Source organism: Sebastes umbrosus, chromosome 16 (genome assembly GCF_015220745.1).
Source record: "Sebastes umbrosus isolate fSebUmb1 chromosome 16, fSebUmb1.pri, whole genome shotgun sequence".
NCBI lineage: Eukaryota > Metazoa > Chordata > Actinopteri > Perciformes > Sebastidae > Sebastes > Sebastes umbrosus.
In genome coordinates this window covers 4,832,589-4,856,505 of record NC_051284.1, presented here as the reverse complement: position 1 = coordinate 4,856,505, position 23,917 = coordinate 4,832,589, and the positions used below count along the sequence as shown (strand labels likewise).

At 41.6% G+C, this 23,917-nt stretch overlaps 1 protein-coding gene across 9 annotated transcripts in view; it reads right to left on the bottom strand.

Annotated features, from left to right (window-relative positions):
- Positions 1 to 23,917, bottom strand: part of nrxn3a (neurexin 3a) — a 187,800-nt gene that overhangs the window by 7,469 nt on the left and 156,414 nt on the right. For 6 of the 9 annotated variants that reach the window (XM_037796373.1, XM_037796375.1, XM_037796371.1 and 3 more), the window contains 5 exons: positions 23,574 to 23,755; positions 22,436 to 22,607; positions 15,016 to 15,105; positions 13,670 to 13,977; positions 7,194 to 7,281 (listed from right to left, as the gene is read on the bottom strand). In XM_037796373.1, coding sequence (XP_037652301.1) covers positions 7,194 to 7,281; positions 13,670 to 13,977; positions 15,016 to 15,105; positions 22,436 to 22,607; positions 23,574 to 23,755 — 840 coding nt within the window. The remainder of the gene's footprint in view (positions 1 to 7,193; positions 7,282 to 13,669; positions 13,978 to 15,015; positions 15,106 to 22,435; positions 22,608 to 23,573; positions 23,756 to 23,917) is intronic. The other 3 variants (XM_037796376.1, XM_037796372.1, XM_037796379.1) reach the window with 1 other exon arrangement.

Genomic DNA, 23,917 nt, shown 5'->3' with positions numbered 1-23,917 from the left:
AATCCAAAAAGTCTAATTATATCAAAAAATAGTTCACACTGCGATTTAAAATATTATCTGATTGACAAAAAAACAAACCAAACATACTTAATAAGCCAAAAACCATAATCAGAACCAAAATGCCAGTGATCAATTGGAGAAATACAAAAAATATATGACCAGTTAAAACTATCAAATGAAAAAATGTTAAAGATGAAAGAACAAAGCCAATATTTTTGCACACAACTACAACCAGATGCACACAATATAAAACAGACACTGTTGAGAGAGGCACTCGACTGGAGGACGGGCTCCTCTCTCATCTGTAATGTTAGTCTTAAAACATGAACCGGCCGTGCAGTCTGGGTGTACATCAGAGAGAGACGGTACTGGCTGAGAATGGGTTATTATTATTGTTATTATTATTAATTTTTGGTTTTGTTTTTAGTTGCACTGCAGGATGTTGATGCATGCTTAAAGTAAGTTGCATTTAGGGAAAGTAGAAAAGAAACAACACAGCAAACTGGGAGCAGGTAAGACTGACCAATGTTAGAAAAATAGGAGACGCACACTGTGTCCCAATCCCTTACTATGAATGAATTAAGTTAGTGTAGCAGTTTGTACTGGCAAGAAACAACATGTGATACTCATGATACAACATGTGTGCAGACAGACATCAGTCAAAACTGCAACTTTGTTAAAGCTACAGCCAATTCTCCTCTATTTCTGTTGTGCAGTACATTGCAAACGTGCATCACCACATTTAAACATCAAGTGAATTCTGTATGCAAACGGACATGTTTGAGTATACATCATTTTGTCACTTTTCCAGTGTGAACACACACCACCCCCCCACCCCAAAAAATATACAAAAAAAAAGAAGAAGCGGGCTATTAGTGTTTAGTATGCAATTGGGACACAGCTCAAATTTAACTAATAACAGTGGGGAAGAGGGGACAAAATAAAAAAAACACAAAACATATATTTAAAATATTTGTCATGTACGATATGTGTAATGCAATTTAATTAGGATTCAAGTATGATAAAGAGTCAAAAAGACGAGCTTAAAGCTGATATCCATAACGTTGTGCGGCGGTGGAAGATGGAAGAGGAGGCTGCGGTTTATCTGAACCTACCAAAACGAAACTTGTTCCAACTAATTAGACATTAGATACTGATGGACTTAAAGCTGCTGAATTTGATGCATGATAATATAAATATGTTGACACCTCAGTTGTTACTGTCTACCGTGACAGGTGTGAACCAACAAGCTATATGACCAGCTAATCAATATTTCTCTATAGCAGTTAATAGTGGGTCCAAAAGATGCTTTCACACTGGCATTTAAAGCGAAAGCGGGTTATGTATTTCAGATTTTTTTGTTATATTTGTTGAAATTACCTTTAAATCATGACAGCAATCAATAAATCAGATGCTCTGACAAAAAAAAAGTGTGCCCCATGTTGCCCACATGGACCTTGCTCTCTAGATTTAGGGACTTTTGGAGCTAGTGCTGCTAGCTGCTTTCATTGGAAAAGAGTTGACAACAGTGGACTGTTTTTTTTTTAGGTTGGATGATTTTTAAAATCTAGCGTACTCTTGCTGGTTTCTCCAATGTTATCTACCCAAGCTTTAATTTCAAATTATAAGGGGTTCGCAAACACATGTAACAGGAGCAAATTTAGGAGAACAAATGGGGTCTGTGACGGTTTAGCTCAAACTGTGGTATGTTTTGTGTATTGGACGCCATCCATGTTCCCACTCAAGGAAGATTAATTAAAATGCTTCATTGACATAAGAGCTAAGAATAACTCTCAAGCCCTACTAGATACTACAGGATATGTTTATGGCAGATGGTGAAAGAGGAGTACTCGATTTACATGTATTTGGACGGTGGGGAAGCTGTGCACTCTGAAAAAACAGGCACCAACATAGTTTCCTAGCAATGGTATCAAATATCTGCACTAATGTACCATCAACAACAGTTAGCCAGTGTGATAGCAGGCGCTTTCATTTGAACGGATCGTTAGTCAGACTCAAACAAGAAAACCTTGTGTGGAAACAGTGCCAGAGTTTGTATGTTTTATGATAACTCCACCGCTCAGGATGTATAAACATTTGACTGAAAAACAGTATGGATACCAGCTTTAACCCCATAGTGTCTTTTGACATATGATCCAATATTTTGCCTAATGCTACACACATGGTTTTTCCATGTAAGTAAAAATATAACTGGAGAGGAATTCCATAAGATGGCACATTTCTGAGTAGTCTATGATCAAGGGAAAATTAATGGAGACCAAACGTGTCATTTGGAAAATGGTCAACACATAAAGTTTTGTTTTTTTTTGTGATTCATTGCAGATCCTTTGGTCTTAAAAAGGGTCTGTTCACCAATTGTGAGCATACCTGTTGTACTGTATAAACACCTTTGTGTAAAGCAGCTTCCTTTACAGTGTCCCATATTTTTTTAAGATAAACAAACCCATATTTTTGATTAAATTACATTTTTAGGAACTTTTTACACACTGGTTTTGATGTGATTTATTTTATCTCTTAACTTTCACCTTTTACTTTAACTTTTACCATAGTCCTTCATCTCTTATTATTTATTTTATACGGTAGTGCCTTCTTCATCATTTTAATATTCATTGGTAATAATTTCTATTATATTATTAATCAGCACGGACATTCGCCAGTCGTTAGTCACGTAACTTGTTAGTATCGTCAGTCGTTAGTCACGTGACTCCTTAGTATCGTCAGTCGTGTGACTCGTTAGTATCGTCAGTCGTTAGTATCGTCAATTGTTAGTCATGTGACTCGATAGTATCGTCAGTCACGTTACTCGTTAGTATCGTCAATCGTTAGTTGCGTGACTCGTTAGTATCGTCAGTTGTTAGTTCCGTGACTCGATAGTATCGTCAGTTGTTAGACCCGTGACTCCTTAGTATCGTCAGTCGTTAGTTGCGTGACTCGTTAGTATCGTCAGTCGTTAGTATCGTCAATTGTTAATCATGTGACTCGATAGTATCGTCAGCCGTTAGTATCGTAAATTGTTAGTCACTTGACTCGTTAGTATCATCTGTCGTTAGTCATGTGACTCGTTAGTATCATCAATCGTTAGTCGTGACTCGATAGTATCGTCAATTGTTAGTCATGTGACTCGATAGTATCATCAATCGTTAGCCATGTGATTCGTTAGTATCGTCAGTCGTTTGTCACGTCACTCGTTAGTCAGTGAAGTTAACTTCAACCACGACCATTTCCTAAAAATAACAAAGTGGTTGTGCTGCTGAAACCTAACTTCCTGTGAAAACGGATGTATATTCTGAAAGGACACTATGCATGTAACGAGCGTATACTGACACGCCGTCCATGACACGTCCAACAGTAACGTAAGAGAGGTACCCCCGTGCGTTGGTCTCCAATGCAGAGGGGCGCTGACCAAGCGGCGGCATTTGACGAGCTGGGAGTGAGAACAGTCTATAATATGTATGTGTTTATTATATGCAATACATGGCCTTTAATACAAAGCTTAATGGTCATTTTATAATGGTCACCTTAAAATACCTTGGCTCTGTGGACTTCTCAAGGAAAGACAGTGAGCTCATACTTTATGCTTCCACTGCTGGTAATACAATGAATGGCGCCTAATTTATGTAACGCTATCGCTTATCCTATATGGTCAGAATTTATAGTATACCTTCTAGATTCTGTGTGCATAATATGAATGGGTTAAAATTGTTTTAATTAATTCGATTTATTAGCCCATATTACACGCGTTTGGTCTGTAAAAGACATTAGAGTTCTTTTTTGTGGCACCACATGTGAGTAAAATTGTGTTATTGTCACTATTAAATGCGCTGAAAAAGAAGATCTGTGTTGCACACTTTACCAGATGATGTCTGTAATGCACGCCTTTGAGGAGTTTTCCTACTGTTTTTGGTTTTTCAGTGTGGTCAGAGATCTTGACAAATGGTGGCTGTGCTTTTCAGCATCAGCTGGTTTAGTTTGGACATATTATACCAGCTAAAAGTTCTGACTTGTGAGGAGCAAATTTTGATCAAGAAACTGGTGAAGTGGATCTAACAGAGACAATAATCCCACCTTTCAAAACTGTCTTTTAGAAAAGCTTTGTATTATTAGATATGGTTGTCAGATTTATGAGTGACAATTACAGCTTTAAGAGATTACCCTGGGCATTAATGGGTCATTGGTCATTAGGTGTTTTTTTACCAATACCATATTGTATGAGTCAGAATATCTATGGTCTCCAAGAAAAACTATATAACCTGTTTGCCTGGTCATCAAATATCTAACAGTTTTATAGTATTATTAGCTATTCAAGAACCCTTCTTAATTGCCATCTTATGAAATTAATTGACGGGGAAGGAGAACACGACAGTTTTACAACAGAGAACAGAATCACTTGATAACTTCTCCAAACAAACCAGACAGCCACACTGACCAAATAAAGACGGTGTGGGGTAAGATAGACAACATTCAATGGTGCTGCGACCGCAAAAATGGCTTCCAACTTAAACATGAATGCAGACAAAGCAAACCAAGTTAGTCTAAATACAGGGGCATGGAGTCTATAGGATCAATCAAAAAGCATGCAAAGAAATGATCAATGGTCATCCTGAAGACAATGATTCGAAGAGTTTGCTAAACTACCAATGATTGCTTAAGAGAAAAAAATAAAGTGGAAAAAACTAGACTTTGTGTGCAAAAAAAATCTTTTTATACCATCTACACTAAAAGAGGTTCAAATGCAGTCCGGCATTAGAAGGAAGTTGGCACTGGAAGACTTAAAATTTAGGAGTGTACAACAGTTTTCAAATACAACTGCCAGTTACATGTATAACTTTTCCTGTTAAAGACGAGAAAGCTGATGGTAAGAAAAGATTTTTTTTGCCTTTTTTATTTGCTTTGAAATCAAAAGAGGGATGTTTTTATTGAAAGCCGCATGGTACAAAGCCGCATGGTTCCCCCGAATATATGTGTAAATAATAAATCATCACCCACCAAAACGTCATGCCACACATGAGGCCAAAATACAACAGCATGTTTTTGGGTGATTGGCGAATAGACGAGAATGATGTCTCAATAACAAAAATTTAGAAAAGACAAAAAAAAAAACAAAATAGGAAATAGCATTGACTCTTAAAATAATACAAGAAAAGAAATTTCAAAATAAAAGCATGCCGTCAACGTCAAAATTATGTTAATGTTAGAATGGTGTGAATTTCTGTGTAAACACATGATTGGATGACTGGGGCCCTGTCTTTGTCTTTCTTCACAAATCCCCATGAATCTCAGGCTACACAGCACAGCTTTAAACCCATTTACACCACAACCTTTCACATGTTCTTTGAAAAAATTTGGGAATGACCTTCAAAAAGGGAGAACTGGTGGTCGGCAGAACGGCACTAAAATCCTCACCAGTCGTGCTTCTGGATGTATCCATTAGGCTACAGATATTTCACAATCTGCTGTTTATGCTCGACATAAACAATTTCAACATAGGACTTGAGTGTGTGGATTTACTGTAGCAGGAAGATTTGTACAGGATTGGACAGCTTGTCTTTATCCTCAACATGAACAAAATAGTGAAGCCGACATGCCATTTACACCCAACAGCATCATTTTTAAGGTCCCGTATTGTAAAAAGTGCGATTTCCATGTCTTTTATATTATAAAGCCGGTTTAAGTGCTATATAAATACTGTTAAACTATCAAAACGCTCAATATATGGAGAAAATACACACAGCCCCTATTCAGAAATTATGCGTTTGAAACAAGCCGTTAGTATTTCTGTCCATTTGTGATGTCACAAATATACAATATATAGATCATTACACGGTTTTAAACATAAACATTCAAAAGGTGTCCCAGTTTGTTTCCTGTTGCAGTGTATGTGAATAACATCAGCTGACAGGAAGTAAACATGGACCCAAACTGTTGCCTGGCAACGCAATTCCGTTGCAATTCCATTGAAATGCGCTAAAACGGAGCATTTCAGACAAAGGGTGAATACAGGTATATTCAGGCAGACAATATGAGGAAAATAGAGTTGTTTTTTTTAGCATTACAGCATGTAAACATGTCCTAGTAGAAACACAAAATACAAGTAGGAACCTGAAAATGAGCACGATGTGGGACCTTTAAAGGCACCCTGTTTGCTGTTTGGGTGGATATTGAATAAAATGACTTATGAGATCATTCAAATAAGCATTATATTTGAAAGGTTATGCTGTATTGTTTTAAATTGGCTATAGCTGTAAACAAAAACATGTTATGAACATGTTTAAACTAATAAACCTTTAGAAAATGAACCTAACTGCCATGCACCGTAGCATGGCTGTTTGCTGTATCCTACAAAAACTAATGTTGCTAAAATGTGGAAATTCCCAAATTCTTTCAAAACTGATTTGCTAAGTGATCACAAGGCTTAGACATTTTAGAATTTTTTAGTATTTAGATACAAAAAAGACAGAATATCAAGTACACCTAAAAGCAAATATGACCCAAAAAAAGGAAAAACTCATACACAGAAATTCAATGATATCTGTTCTCTATAACATGTACCAACGTAAGCCAATATGGAAAAAAGCACAAATGAAAACAAAACATCTCTATAGTCTAGACAACACTCTGCATTTTAGCTGAGAACAAATGGGAAAACAAAGACTGTGAAAATGGATTGTTTCAGAATGAAGATCAGTAGAGCGGTGAATGGCAGGAGCAGTGGACTCAAACACAATGGGATACATGTTGCAGCATCAGTGCAGAGAACATGGTTCACCATCATACAAATTTTGCACATTTCCAATGACATGTACTAACCCTTATTATTCCTTTCAGCAGACAGAATTTGTATATATATTGGTGACCATGTTAACCACTTTGGAAGACCCCATGTGCAAGTGTAGCTCATGATATCAATGGCTTTCTGTTTTACTCAATGAAGCTAAATTAACTTTCTGTATGACTGATGCACCAGTTTGACTATTTTCAATTTGAATTGGAACTTTGCATTTAATAATCCAGCTTTCCTTGTATCGGGTAATGTGTAGTGCAGCTATGCTTACTATTACTGTTTTATGAAGTTACACTTTGTTTAACCATGGGGTTGTGATGCTATGAGGATACCTCGATCCTCTGGTGCAGATGATTGGAAGCACAATAAAAGCAAGCAAATGCAAACTAACCTAGCCCACCTGCATGGCTAGTTTCACACTCCTCCAGGTCTTCGTCATCACTCGAACACTCTGCAGATGACACAATTTCATCTGTATGCTTCGTGGGCAGAATGTTGAGGTCATCAGAGGTCACAGCCACAGCAAAGATCCCCAAAACACAAAGAGACACCAGCAAAAAAACATAGAAGGCACAACAAGACAAGGGGAAATATAGAGTTAGAGTTAGAAGGTGAGCATCAAAGTTCATTTTTGACCTTGAAAACAATGGTTTGACAAAAAGATCTTAACTCAATGTTCACTTTTTTTCAGAACTTTCAACTGCATCTCACAGTCGCTCTCATGTTATGTGAGTTTGCTCAGTTGTCATAGAGATGGCTCAGTTGTTGTCATATGACCTAAATATCAATTACATGTCAATGGTCTCTGGTGTCTGATGTGAAATGTCCTCGATCTTTCTCTGGCCGTCCACTGACTCCTGGTCCGTGACCTTTGACCTCTTCCCAGTGGATGCTGTGAGTGGTTTTATTCTATTCTACATTAATTATATAACTGATAATGTTTTGAGAAGAAATAAGTTAACATTTTCCAATGATGGATGTTTCTTATAGTTTATTCAAATGGTAGTCCTAGTATGTTACAGAGTGTCCTTTGACTGGAAGACTCTGGCTCGATGTTCTGACAGGTTCTCTCCAGTAAGGGAGCTCCACCCTAATTTAGCAGTGTCCAATCATGGTCATAAATTGTGTTTTGAGGCTCTTTGCTTGTAGCCACTGGGCTGGATTGGCCCTCGTCCCTGCTACACCTCCCTCTCTGACAAGATGTTGTGCTCTGTGTAGGAGGGTCCTCAGCACTGAGATATTGGTTTGTGTTATTGGGTTTCCTGTACACTGGGGTTTTTATGCTTCCATCAGCAACTGACATGAACACAAGTGTCTGAGAAAGACAGCGGTTGAAAGCTAGAGAAAAAACTAGTATATGGACCTTTGCTTGTGTTGTATGAATTTTGTACAAATTCTCAGATGTACGTCTCTTTGTACAAAAGCGTCTGCTAAATTAAATTGTAGGATTGTAGAATTGTAGTTAAGATTTTTTTGTCAACAAACCTGATGAGTTAAATGTAATGTATGACAACTTTAACAATAGCAACTCTACCAAAGCATGCATTTTCTAAATCCTCCAATGAGAGCTTTTAATGATGTGAAACAGCAGAAATTCAGTTTGTATTAACAATTAACAACTCCAGTACAGCTGTGAGAGAAGTCAGTAAGATAAATTAGACCAATATGTGGAAGTTCCCTATGTGAGCCCTGTCCCTGTCACTCCTAAACCAATCCTGCTGTCACTCAGCAGACTATAGAATCCAAATAATATCAACAAACATATAATAGAATAAATTGGAAGATTTTGGGGACACACTCCCATGCCACTGTATGTCCTGGGCCCCAGCCCAAATCTCCATTTTCACTTAATTTGGTACATTTAGAAGGGAGTCAAATTGTTTAAGAAAAAACAGGTTTTGATTACTGTCATATTTCCTCCTGTTCACACTTGCCATTAAAAGATCCCCTCTTAACATGCTTCCAACAGAAGAGATGGGGGGGATAGGGAAATGTACAGTCACCATCCCATTCATACATTTTAGTTTTTCTGAAGTTAATACTATATGAGGCTTCAGCAGTGTTAGTGTGAGTTAATCTTTCAAAGTTATAGTCTGTTAGTGTCAGGGGCACGGGGAGAGGGACGCAATTGCGGACCAGCGGAATCTGGTCTGCTTTTCCCACAGTGCGGTAGCCCAGGAAAGAGCTTTATCTGAGAGAAGGGATATAATGTATGCCACCTGGGCTCGTTCTGTGTTAAGCATGGAGGGCTGTAACTCGAACACCAGGCTACATTGGGTAATAAACCCTTTGCATTTCCCTGGATGCCCGTCATAGCGGGCAGGTGTTGGCATCTTGGGTTCATTGGCTGCTATGGAACTGTGGGGCGGAACTGGAAGTGGTTTACTGAATTTGGTGCTTGGATTTCGGGTGGAGTCTGCAACTGGGTAAGTATTTCTCGCAACATATTATCATGGGCAGCCTGTTCTTCAGCGATGGCACGTAGCATCTGCTCATGGGAGCCTAACAGGGCTCCCTGTGCAGTGATAGCCTGCCTGTGCGCCGTTAGCTGTGTCAAGTGTCAAGCTTGAGGGCAGCGGTGTCAATTGTCGCACGGTCCACTGTGTCCATCGTTGGCTGACGCAATTGCGGACCAGGGAAATCTAAAAGTTAGGGGAAACAACAAATGAAAACGTGCCTAAAATGAAGGCTCCCTAGACTCGATATATCTTGAAAAGACTAAAACTAAAACATCGCTGCAGAGCAGCTGACTGGAACATAAAGGAAACAAAGGAAAAAGCGAAGGCAGGCCACACAGACCTAACCCACTCTAAGAGACTCCAGCTCTGAGAAGAACCTAAATGGTGAGCAAATCCCAGAGATAGGTTCACATGGTACTTCTGTGGATTCACATACTCCTATACAGATAGAGCAAAAACAGGACAGCACTCTCACTACCTCTGACAAAGAGACAACGAGTCAGCATCTGAGCACTGAAACCAAGGGGTAGATATAGGCTTCAACCACCTGATCCTCATCAAGGACAATCAGGCTCCACAGCTGCCTCTCCTCAGAGATAATTAACCCAACCAGCCTGCTGAGTGGCAAGTGACCATCACAGTTAGTCCCAAATTCCCTCTTTCCTTCAGAAGGATAGTAACTCAAAGTGGGAATTTAACACCATAACATTGGATGATACTTACATGATTTGATTAACTTGACTGCTGATGCCTTATGTTTGCTCAAAAATAAAAAAATATATATAAAATTTGGAATGTATTTTACACAGAAGAAGCACTGTGGTTTTTATCCCCATCTCTTCCACTGAACCCACTTTAGGAATGGATTTCTTAACGGCCAGTATGAACAGGAGGAATGATTATAGCAAGAGCAAGCAACAACTGTTTTAAATGTACATATGGAGACCTGACAGACTTGAAAAAAATGTTCCTTTAATATTTCAATCTAGATTTTAATCTAGATTTTACAAAAAATAATCTATGTAAATTGCAAACACAACATAAATTGGGTCATTGCTGTGTGCATCTAAATTGAATTTCACCATCAATCAGAAATGTCTGGCTGACAATAGACCAGATACATTTGTATGAATGAGGCTTTAATGAAACCAGACTTTTCTGGTCATAATAACATACTCAGCAAAACAAAAATGAATCAGAATCAGATACAGGGTTATTGCCACATAGGCTTTCACATACAACAGTCAAACAGCTTTGCAAATGAATGGGGACGCTCCGAAGAAAAGCACCATTTCTTTTTTTTCCACTGACCGATTACCTTAGTATTCTAGTTTTGATAGGAACCACCTCCTCCAGGTATGTTATGGCGGCCGTCTTGGAATTTCAAGATCACCATCGTTTCTTACAATATCTCAGCTTCTAAACCTCAGCAAGACACTTAACCCCAAACTGCTCCTGATGTCTGAGCCATTTGTGTGTGAATGAGTATTTAGATTAGATCCTGATCGGCAGGTTGGCAGGTTGGCAGCTTGCATGGCAGCCTCTGACATCAGTGTATGAATGTGTGTGTGTGAATGCTGATATGTAGTGTAAAGCACTTTGAGCGGTCGTAAGACTAGAAAGGAGTTAAATGCAAGTTCATTTACCATTTACCATCTTTGAACCTGGCCTTCATTTTGATCTATACTACTACGCAGTTTTGTGACTGCACATTACACGGTTGTGACCATAGAAAGATGGACGACATGACAGCTCCTCAAAAGTGAAGCCAAAACATATATTTGATAAGAAATGGTGGGACCTTGGCTGAAAGGAAATCCCACTGTGATGACGTGGCGAACGTGGGACCAACTCGTAATTCCCCTATGGCGTCATGTGGAAACCAGTTGCAATCTATCCACCATGTGGAGCAGTGATTATCAAAACAGAAGTGGTCGTAGCCTACCTGTGATCAGCTGTTCTGTTATTATCATATTTGATGTGTATGAGGAAGTGTGCTTCCCACACAGAACATACTTATATCTTATTCTTTTCAAGAAACTCAGAGACACTTTACACAGATAAAATAATCATAAAACAAGGACATCATAAAATATATAGCACACAACATTAATCACACTTTTAGGAAATTTTAGGTGGCTGTATCTGTAGCAGCTTGGTAGCACACGCTAACAAGCTGCAGCCATGCTCGACTAGTGATTGGCTCAGGCTGATGTGTGGGCGGGACCTCGATATCGCGGCTCCTGCACCCCGATCACTACTGCGCAGACTCCGGCTCCAAAATGATGTAAAAATCTCAAGATTGCAGCTCCTGTATCCAGGATAATTTGGCTTCACGTTTGTTCAGTGGGAGGAAGTGGCGACACGTCGTCCATCTCTATATGTACAGTCCATGGTTGGAACGCTATTGTGGTGACACTCTGTCCACAGACAGACAGTAGTAACCTGTTCTGTGGTAGTTCCTGCTACAGTAGGTGTCTCCAGGACCACATTTTGCCATGATGACTCACACATAGACTCACAAGGTGAAAAAAAACTTATAGTAGGGTCAAAAACTTCAATTCTGTGACCATTCTCTGGCTGAAATGTTTTGATGATTGATTTGACTTCTATGGAGACAGACCAACCAGTCACAGCTGATCTGGAGTCTGCCATCCAGCTGCCGTCTCTGAGAGCTGACTGTCAATCACTCGTGAACTCCGATCAAACGGTCAAACTAGGCAGCGCTGATCAAATATGAATCAATATTCTGTTACGTTACTGCCAAATTTCTCACCTCAAATGTTTTCAGAATCATCTTGTACTGCACGGTTGAGCTGTAAAATGAGAAAGTTTGTGACCCCGCAGCCGTGTTGAGATCAGTTGAGGAAATACCAAGCACCGCCCACCGGCCAAAGCACAGCCAATAGGAACGCTCTCTCTCTAAAATGACCTGTTATTGGTCAAGGTTTCCTGTCACGGGCTAGATTTTTTAAAGCCTGAAAACAGAGCCATGAGGAGATGCAAAAGTCTAGTTATCTCTCAGAACACTTGAATTACAATATGCTGAAAGGTTGTTATGGAATTTTTGCCCAATGATGCCAAAAATATACTGCCTACCCCCACTTTAATAAATACAGATGCTAATAATTAATCAATAATATAAAGGCAGGGAGAGCAAACACTGCTGCTCTGCCAGTGAGGACAGTGTGTCTTTATCAGTATTAGATCAGTGCAAACACAAACATAAACATCAGATGTCTCTACATCTGTTAAAGGACGTCTCATGTCTCTAAAAATATATTTCCTCATTTCCTCTCTCATCACATGATTCCCTTGTGTCCATCCATAAATCCCCGGTGGAGGGACTAAGATGTAAGGAAATACGCAAGTGAAGGAAACGTGGATGCAATTAAGAGACTTGGGATGCACCCACTGAACCTCCACTGAAAAGTTAATACAGCAACCCACTGCTCCTAAATACTTAGGATGGGTTAAATGCAGAGGTCAAATTCCATGTACTGTATGTATCTGTATGTATGAGATGAATCTATTAAAGCAGAAGTTACCTGTGGCGTCCAAGGTATGCAATGGACTGGACAAATGTAGCTGCAAGAGTCAAAGTGGATGTGGCACCATAGGAGCTCATTCATGCAGAAAAGCATTTTGGAACTGAACTCTGCATTTGTCAGCATCTCATGCATTCCTAAATGGTATAGTTATATTCCTAGACCCTGAAGAGAAACAGTATGTTCAGATTGTGATCCTAAGTGGCTTAGAAGCTGAGATATTGGTCGATATAGGTTTTTACATTGCGGCCAATTTGAAAATCCAAGATAATTTTAGATTATAGATAAGAAAAAGATAGTTTTTACAGGAAGTGGTTACTATCAAAAAGGGAAAGCTTTGTCTATGGGCAGCCTTTGGGGAAAACATCCGTCACGTTCACATCCATCTCAAATCAAGTACTAAGCTGCCTGACTACAAGGAATTTACCTTTGTATTTGGATGCATAACAAGAACAATAACACAAATATTGCAAATTTCGGGAATCATAAATATAAATTAGAAATGTACAATACAAAATATGAAATAATACATAAAACATATGTGAAATATATCAGTTTTAAAGTCAAAAGAGCTGTACAGTGCTTAAAAATGAAGGGGGTGGAATATGCAAAATATTGACCAAGGAATGTGGAAATGTATAAAGTATAAAGAACATGTACAAAATAATAATCCAAAGATTTGCATTTATGTAATGCGTCAAGTTGGATGTGGAGACTTTACATTAATACACCGTGTAGTGTCAACCTTTACCAACCTTTTGGGTTGCACTAATCATTGATGCAACTTTTTTCTTCAGTGGATATTATGAGTATGTCCTCTGTTCCCTATCTGTATGGGTATTAGAGAAGTCTATCCATACCTGTACAGTTGAGGAGGATCTGTGTTTCCGCGTGGTAGTGGTGGACATCATGGTAGTAGTCTCAATGAAGGTAGTGGACATCTCCGGAGACGAGGCTGTGGTCCTGGCTGAGCCTGCCACACTGGGCACATCACCTACCAACCTCACACTTCCGTTAATCTTGACGTTGGCGTTGCCCTCGGCAGCCATGTTCAACACTTTGAGGCCATTGTAATAAAGGCCAGACAGTTGACCCTGGAAGGGCCGGTTGTGATCACTACCACCGATCGCGACTGTTGCTTGAGTGTTGAAAATTGTTAGCTGCCGTCCTAGAGGAGACATCCAGATGTAAGATATTTTCAACAGAGAAAGCACCTTTTAATAAACATTTTAGCAGCATATTCATTTACAAAACGACTAAGGGGCCTTATTTTATGTGACGGTGGAAAGACCAGCGCAAGCAATACTTCAACAGTTTGGTATTTTCCTGACCTTGAAATTGTTCTTTGTTCTCTTTTGATAAAAGTAGTGGTCACTTTTGAAGATTATCTTGCTCAACAAAACGTGTTAGTATCATTTGCACCGGAGCAACACACATACGAAAGCCAGTCCCATTGGCTATTTGTCGAGAGAACCCATGGCTATGCTAATTTCCTGATTGGCCTACAATAAAAGTCATCCCTGCACCACTCAATTAATCACCTCACCCAGCCTTTTTGCACTTTGCGCCGCTGGACATACATGTACCAAAATAGCAGGTATAAGCTTTAAGATGCCCACGGTTTTCCGCTGGTCGTTGAACTTGCACAATTAAAATAGGACCCTCAGAGTCTACAGCCATGCCAGCAGCTACATGCATATTTATGAAAACATTTTGAGTTTTCTTCTCAACTCATTGATTTAACTCATTGATTTTTATTATTTATTGAATTATTTTACTATTTATTGGTTCATTTATATACAGTTATTTAGTTCCTTAGGTAGGTATGTATTTATAATGTTTTTAGCCCATTTGAAGTTTCATGCATGGGTTTACATTTATGTTCATGCTAGTGACATTAAGTTTAATAGTTATAATTAATAATGAATAATAATTAACATAATTTGGGTCTGACAACTTCAAAAGAAAGTTTGTATGAATGTATCTTATGACCTGCGTTAATGTGGCATCTTCAGGGTCGAAGTGAGCATCACAGAATAATCTCAAATCTAATGTTTCATTGATTTTGAGATTCAATCACATTTAATTTAAATAGAGACAATGAGCATTAATTTAATCTTCCATTATAGTGTAGATAAGGTTTTTTTCACATCACATCAGCATAGTGAACATACATATGCATAGAAACACGTTTGTTTGAAATTACCTTTGTCTTGTAGCCACTCTTCTACTGGTCTGGCGTATTTGAAAGGAATTTTCTTATTGGCCATTTGATAGCGTTCAATGTCACTGTTCCCTTTAAAAGTTTAAGAAGACATTTATAAAGACATTTATTGATCATCAGCATCATATCACCGGGAGCAAACATTTACAATATGTTTAAATGATTTTAGATAGATTACATTTTGAATAAACTTGTACTAACACACAGGATCCGCCCTCTACTGGACTCTATGGGTAAAACTTTCCTTCAATCACGAGCATGCATTCCCCCACTGAAAATTTGCACAAGCATCTCCGGCCAATCAGGACGTGCCTTCGCCTTCAGCGAACAGCGAACGGAGTCGCGGCTTCTCGAACCTCTTCATATCTCTACGGCGGCCCGTGTTGAGCGCAGCGGCAGCTGCTAATAACTTGTGTTGGGTGTTTCGCTGACGTCTTCCCAGCCCATCACCCAGTCCCGCTGTCTCAGGCTGACATTCTGGACCATCGCTTTGGCCAAATTGGTAATCTGATTCTGCAGTCGTGGTTCGTGTGATTTCTCTAGCTACTGTGGGCTCTCGCCATGTGTTGCGAGGACTCACGACTCTTCCGCGGAAGGACCTGTCTCCTGAGAGCTTCGGATGGGCGAGTTGTTGGTGTGCATTCACGGACCTCACCACTGGTTAGGCTTTTTCCAGTAGTTCCAATTGTGGCTGCCGTTATTGAGTTACAGTACTACAAACCGGCGCACACAAATCGCTCCCCAGGTTAAGTGGGTTGCCTGGCTGTATTACCTCTTCATCAGAAAGTAATATACACAGTGTTAGCTGCTACTTTACTGGCAAGCCGGTGGTACGTTCACAGACCTCATCACCATGCTTGGCTCTTCATCACTTCCTACTCCCTGTTTTGGCCGTTGTTACTATGTACCAATCGTTCACCGGGTTAACGTTGGGATGTCTGGCTGTATTATCTCGGGAGGGAAAATACACCTCAGTGGGGGGGAGAACGCACTTGTCTATTTCTTCTTCATCGATCACCACACGGGAGATGGGGAGATTGAACGAGGGTTACGATGTTGTAACTGTAGTTCTGTGACATGATGTTTGCTGCGTCTGCTTCAAGCCAGCCAAACGGTGATGCACTCAAGGAACTCATCTCCGGCTCGGACCTTTCCATAACGGTCTCCCATTGGCCAGCCTTCCGTTTATTGAAGGTCTGGTGGCGGTGAAGGCTGAGACAGGGTATCATAGCCTGTTAGCTGCCGCCCCGCAGCTGGTCGCTCGTCCTCCAAGAGTTTAAATGAGGAGTGGCGACACAATTAAGGAGGTGAATCTATCCTCCGAGATGGAGATGGATTACCTCTCAGAGATCCGGGACATGTTACAGAAACAGGCTGTGCCAGTCATCCGCACTCATAACAGACAGAAAGGGTTTTGGTCTGTATACTTCCTGGTTCTTAAGAAGACGAGAGATTACAGACTCATTTTGGATCTCAAGTGGTTACCGTGACAGATGCAGCCCAACAATTGATTCGCCACCATCTACAGCGACGTATACAGGTCGAGGTAGCTACGAAACACAGGAAATTATTGCATTTCGCTTTCCAGGAGATAGCCTACAAGTTCAACAAACTGCCATTCGGTTATGCCCATTGCCCATAGCACCTTCAGCAGATGTGTCGACGCAGCGGTTCCGCTCGGTTTCGCTGTGCGACCGAGCATAAGGGTCTTCTTTTATCACGCCAAGTCCAGAGGATGAGCTATGTTCCACAAAGACCAGTTGATCTTCCAAGTTGGGGTTCACTGTCAATTGAAAGAGGAGCAGCCTCTGCCACACTAACAGATGGAGTATCTGGGGGTTGTGCTCATCAGACCACAGATGGATGGCCCTGCTGCAGGCAGTTTGCAGCTGCGGTGGGGTGTAACGGTGACGCCGTCGACCGTCATGAATGTGCTGGGGTTTAGGGCAGCTGCCCTTCCAGCGGTATCGCTGGAGATCCTACACGTGTTGCCTACTGAAGGGGGTTTGCCAACCTTTGATTAGATGCAAGGAAGCACAAGTGGGGCTTGGTTACCATTCTCCGATCAGTACAGGACGACCTGCGATACACAACATCTGTTGCAGAGAACACCACTGGGACGAGTGACCTCCAACGTCACAGTGTTCACGGTTGCGTCCCTGATGGGATGGGGAGGGACCTGCCTGGGAAGAGTGGTCGGTGGTGTGTGGCCCAGATGCAGGACCGACACATCAACCTCTTCAAGCTACAGGCAGTGTTCTTGGTCCCCCAACACATCAGGCACCAGATACTGGGGAGGCACGTAATGGTGAGGACCAACAACCGCAACACGGTGGCCTACATCAAAAGGAGAGGCAGAGTTCGGTCCGCTGCCCTGTTGAGGATGGTAAAGAGGCTGTGGTTGTGGACCTCAGAGGACATCCGACATTCCCGGGTCGGGGGTGCAGGGGTGGCTCTGTTAGCCAACACCCACTGTCCGCTGTGGTTCTCATGGGCACAGCAACAGGATCCACCCCTGGGGGTGCATGATTAAAACCGCTCAGAACATCATCGGTCATCTACCGAGCATCAGCGGTATCGGTGAGGTGAGGTGAGGTGCCTGCGCACAGCCCAAAAGATATTAAAAGACAATATCAACCCCAGCAACAGCCTGTTTATCCTGTTGCCGCCTGGCAGCGATGCAGGAGTATCCACTGCCGTACCAGCAGACTACAGAGCCGCTTCCTTCCTCCTCAACACCACCTCATCCTCCACACTCCACCATAAATACATGATATGGAACTTTCTGTTACGCTGGTTTTGCACATTACATCTTGTTTTATTTATTTCATTCTATTCTAATTTGAATATGTGTATAGAAGTTCTATGTGTGTGAGTCATATACTGTACACCCGGGTGCAAATAGTCACATTGGCTATCCCGCCACAGGTGCAAATAGTATTGTTGGCAACTGTGTGCGTGTGTGTGTGTGTGTTGGACACTGCTCTTCTCCCATCGCTCAGATTCCAAGGTGTTACAACTACAACTACTACAATAAAATGAAACTGTTGTAGCTCTAGGACACTTCATGTTCATGTATTTGAAGCTTAAATTAGAGGATCTGCTGTGATGGGCATGAGCATGGGGTCCACTTGAGGGTTTCTGTCGCGGACAGGCAAATAATAATAAGAATAAGAATACATTTTATTTAGTGGCGCCTTTCAAGACACTCAAGGACACCTTACAACGAAAAAATAATACTCAAACAGATAAAAAACAGCCAGACATAACAAAGACACCAGCAGAGCAAACACAACGAGACATTTAGGCAGACACGTATGCTGGACTGATGAGGCCTGTTTGAAGGTGGGTTTTGAATGTTGTAATAGTGTCAGACTGTCGGATGGGTGGAGGGAGGGACTTCCAGAGCACCCGTGGTGCTGAGGCGTGAGGTGGGGGTGGTCAGAATACCAGATGAGGATGAGCGCAGGGAACAGGAAGGGGTGTTCTCCTGAAGGAGGTCAGAGAGATAGGTGGGGGCGATGTTGTGGAGGCAAATGGTGGCAAATGTCCGCTGTGTCTTTCCCACTGACACTGGGAGGGATTCTTGCTATGTCCGTATGATGGAAATAAGACTTTATTAAACCTTTGACAAAGGATTAGATAGCAAAGTCTCAGTGAGCAGCTTATCCTTTTCCCTCCAACCTCCAAACATCCACACGCAGCACTGAGCAGCAACTCCACAAAATGTCTTGACTTCAAGATTGTATCCGATAGTGGTAATTGCGTTTGTCCTGTTCGGGTATATTTAAGGTGTTGCAGTCAAATCCCCCTCACTTCCTTGGATCTATATGCCCAAGTGGAATGCTGCTCACACTCTTCCCTACAGTTTTTTTTTACTATCTACTGTAAATTCACATCCTCATTCTATATTCTCTTCCATTCCTTCTTCCTCCCTTTCACTCTGCAAAAACAAATTAGCTGCAGACCCATTTCAAATCCATTTTCTTCCATTTCTTCTCTCCATTTTCTTCTTTAACTTTAACACCACTTCCCAATTGCTGTCCCACAATGCCTTAATGTTCCATTAACAAGGCCTCACTGAAATAGGACTATCATGAATTGAGCTATTCATCAATCCCATCGCAAGCTGACAAGGAAGGTTGGGTCCTCTAGAGTAGTTATAGAAATGCTTCACCCACAAAATGATCATTTATACATCAATAACTCACCCCGTTACGTTGAATTCTTGAAGAAAACTTTGTTTTTCTCTCATGCCTCCACAACGAACGGAGAATCCAAATCATAGAGAAAATTCAAACAAAGTTTTCTTAAAGAATTCAAGGTCACATGGGGTGAGTAATTGATTTACCAATTATCAATTGGTTTTGACTGAGAGTTATATTATATTTTGCTTCTCAACTCCAGGCCTCTAAGGCAAAGCTAGAACCTCAGCCTCCTTCATTGCTCACACTGTCTCCGTTATTTGTTCATGCCAGTTGCCACCAAATTCAAGGAGAGCTGTGCCACAGACCGAACTTTGCAGTTCCTATTGGAGACCAACAGAGGTCCACAGAGTTCACAGATTAAATAATAACACTTAAAACAGTTGTAAATATGAGTGGGATAGCTCAGAAAAGAAGAGTACAAAAAAAGTAGTAAAGAAGTAAAGGCCGGAGAAGGAACAGTAGCTGTATGTTGTAACTCACACAGGCTACGCCCTCTACTGGACTCTATGGGTAATACTCTCCTCCAATCATGAGCCTGCAGGACGTGCCGACCCGAAAATGTGCAGACCCCACATTATATAAGACAACACACAGTGTTCTTTGTCATCCTGTTCTCTTCAGCGAACGGCAATTTGCCCACCGACTGCTCATCTCCAAGGACGCCTCTAGAACCTCGTCATGTCTCGGCCTCATCGCCTGCTCTGAGTGCCTCGGTGCAGACCATGCAGAGAGCGGTGTTCAGCAGCCACCAGGTTACCCGGCCTTATAGCGCTACCCAAGATTGGCTTCAGCAGTGGTGGGATAACTTCTTGGTGTGATGCATCACTACGCAGCTTCACTACCGCTGCTTAGCTGCAACGCTTTGCTGCGACTAGGGCCTCACGGCCCATCTGCCTCCACAGTCAGCCAGCTGGTCAAAGACCAGGAAGCCTCTACTGCTGCGTGACAGGGAGATGCTGGAATATTTCGACAAGATATTTTAAGTGGAGTGCAGCTGCTAACAACTTGGGCGTGTTGGGCATCTCGCTTACGTCTTCCCAGTGTAATGCCCCCGCACTGCTATCTCAGACATCTCAGACATTCTGGACCGTAACATCAGCCAAATGAATGATCTGATTCTGCAGTCGCGGTGACGTGTGATATCTCTAGCTACTGTGGGCTCTCGCCATGTATTGCTGGGACTCTTCCGCGGAATGACCAATAAGATCTCCTGGGAACCCCCATTGCCACGAAAGGGTTTTTGGATCTATTTCATCTGTCACTCTTTCCCTCTATCTGTCACTCTCTATTTCATCTGTCAGCTCTTTTAACGTTTGGATAAGGAGAAATCACTGCTTATAGCCCCACCGGCCACTTGCTCATCATCAGAAAACAGCTGAGGCAAGGCGTACAAGGCGATGTTGAGGAAGATGGAGCCTTGGCAACATGGAGCCTGGCCCCTGCGGCCTCCCTTTCCAGGCTGCCTCGGAAAAGGCATTCCAACAGAGGGCTCCTGCAGAACGACAGGGCAGAGATGCTGGTCTATAGGAGAGCATCCCTGACGATGTAGGTTGCGCGGTGAATGGCAATTTTTTTTTCCTCCTTCCTGTTGCTGTTATTAATAACACAGATGCTGGTAATGTTGTTGAAACTGTACAGAATGTTCTGATTAAAACAAATTACATTTCTCAAAGAGCACATTTCCCCTCTCCTCTCCACCTCCCTAGCGTTCCATGATGTCTCGTTAAATCTGCATGAACCGAATGTGAAGTTTATGGCACGTGTTTAGCTGGAAGAGGTGCACTGAACAGCTATTTGTGTGCTTCGGGGATGGTGTGGTCGGTAAAGCTCTGACGGGATGTCTTTGTGAGTGCACAACACATGCAGCGAGTGTCGAGGACATATGTACAGCGGTGCCATGGTCGACACCCTGTCCGTTGTCGGGCTCCTTTTCAGGGTCTGTGCTCACTGGAACAACACAGGACTGGTGAAAAGGGTGGGGTGTGTGTGTCAGTTGTGTTTCACCTGGCCCCCTTTGGGCACGATATACCTACATGTTCCGGTGTTCCTTTATGATCCAGGGAATGTGGTGTGCAAGGTGTCTAGGTTCTAGTCTTTTTGACCTCTGCAGGGTTTGGCCATGGTTCTACACCGTTCAGCAGCATACTACCTGGGTTGGCTGGGGCCTCCTACTTCTCCGCTGTGGCGTCCAAGGTTATAAAGAAGTAGGTGGGCTGTGGTGTCAAATCCTTAGCCGGTCAGGATCAGTGTGGTTGGGTTGATGTTATGTGGCGGAGAGTCCAATAGAGGGCGGAGCTTGTGGGAGTTAGAACAAAGGCTACAATATTGTAATATTAGTTCTATAAGCACATACAGAGGGGGCCCTGTCGCTTCTGGGCCGCTCGCTGAAGACGGTGTGGGATGACAGAGTAGTAGGTTGGTTGATAGCCCAGTGCGTTTGCCCTTTTCTATCCATAACTGATGGAGGGAGGAGAGAAGAGTTGGAGGAAGAACCCACTCGGTAGGGAGGCAGCATGTCCCATGCCCGGCCAGTTGAGTATTTATTAATTTTTTTTGCTGTTTGCTTTTGCTTTTTTTGTTTTTGATGACAGACGGCTGTGTGTGCTGCCTTATATACTTTGGTGTCTGCACGTATTTGGGTAGGCTTGTCCTGATTGGCTGGCTATGCTTATGCACATTTTCAGTGGGGCGAATGCATCCTCATCATTGGACGAGAGAATTATCCAATCCAGTAGAGGGCTCCGCATGTGCTTATAGAACTAGAGTTGGAGGGCTCCGCCTGTGCTTATAGAACTAGAGTTATAATATTGTAAACTTTGTTTTACTCCCTCAATCTTACTACTCTCTACTACTGTACTGACAGATATACTCCATCATGTGCTAACTCAAAGCATGCGTGTGCTTCTTTTAAAGCGCTGATTAAAAGCTTAAAAAACACTAATTACACACAAGGTGAGAACAAAAGCAGGAGTTGTACAGAGAATTTGATAATGTTGCTCTTCCATTGGAATCAGATGCTGCCAAGTGACCTTCTCAACTGTTTCATAATGACGTGATCCCATCGCCTTGTTATATTTTTAGGTTTTCATTGTCAGATCTCTTAACAATTATGATTGCCAATAAGTTTGTATAGTAAAGGTGTAAAATAAAGATGATGATGAGTTTTACATTGGATTGATTAATTATTGTTGTACCTGTTGGGAAGTGTTCATTGATCGACCAGTTATCCACCTGCAGTGTAGCATTGCCACCATTCCTGGTGAAGCGAACAACATGGTACTTCCCATCATTCACTGGGGTACTGCTCTCCTCCACACTGATATCTGCTATGCCAATGTTGAACGTCACTCCAATTTTGCCTTGTTGCTGAAATGAAAAAACACAATGATTAGTTTATATCACTCAAACTTACATTTCATCCTGTCAGCCAAACACACCTCACTGTCGCTTTTTGTATTCACTTGCCCTCGTTGAAGAAGCCGTGGTTTGTTGTGATTCCATGACTGAACTACAATCACTGTGTGGAAATCTGAAGGTTTTCCTTCACAGAACATTATCATGTTAGACGCCAGTAAAGGCATTAAAAGATGATTGTGAGATGGCTGCTCTGCTGTTGAGCTGGACTGGAATGTAACTGTAAGGTGTATTCATGAAAGTTTATTAGCAAAAATATTGATTATTCAAACACAAAAAAATCTATGAAATTAACAAAAAGCAGGAAGGATTTTATTTGTTTTTATGTAGTAAATACTGTAACTTTCTTTTCATGTTTTTTTTTCTTATTATTTATATTTGATATAATGTGTAATGATATGTACCACGTAAGTAGCTGTTGAATGATGTCTGAAAGTTTGATACAGTTCAGTGAAAAATAGACCAGTATGTTCTTAGGGAAATACATTTTCATCAATACACTTTCATCTATCGCCACACTGTTCTAGAGAATGTACCATTTCTATACGGAACACACATCATGGGGTACAAAATAGGGGCAAAACATACATGCTCAGATTTTTTATTCTTATGTCTCCTTGCCAGCGACAGCCGTGGTGGGAGGCTTTGTGTTATTGGGTTGTACATCCGTCCGGACCATTCTCATTAACGTGATATCTCAGTAACACCTAGAATTTGGTGGTCAAAGGTCAAGGTCACTGTGACCTCACAAAACATGTTTTTGGCCATAACTCAAAAATTAATTTGCCAATCATGACATGTTCACACAAATGTCTAACAGGATAAAATGTGAAGACATTTTGGACAGACATGGATGTAAACTGCAACTGGACATTGCCAAAGTTAAATGAGACAAGCAGAGTATGTGTGAGAACTTACTATGTGCAGCATGAGATAGTCCTCCAGACCGGTTGCACTGTCAATCCTGACCAGGATGCCGTCTTTCAGGGAGGTGCTGAAGCCGACGGTCAGCTTGTCTGTCCTGGTGCTCGGTCTCTCGTTGGCTGGCCACTTGAATGTGATGAGACCTCCTCCTTTGCCAAAGATGTACGTCGTCCCAGCTGGAAAGAGCAGGAGGAGGATATATGAACAATGAGCCCAACTCTGAACTAATGTCATGAACTTTCCTCTCTTTCTGTAATCGTCTCAGCTTGGATCTGCTGACATACTGCGGTAAGCGTATCGTCTCATTTCCGGTTGCCAGCGTTTCTGTGTTACTGGTA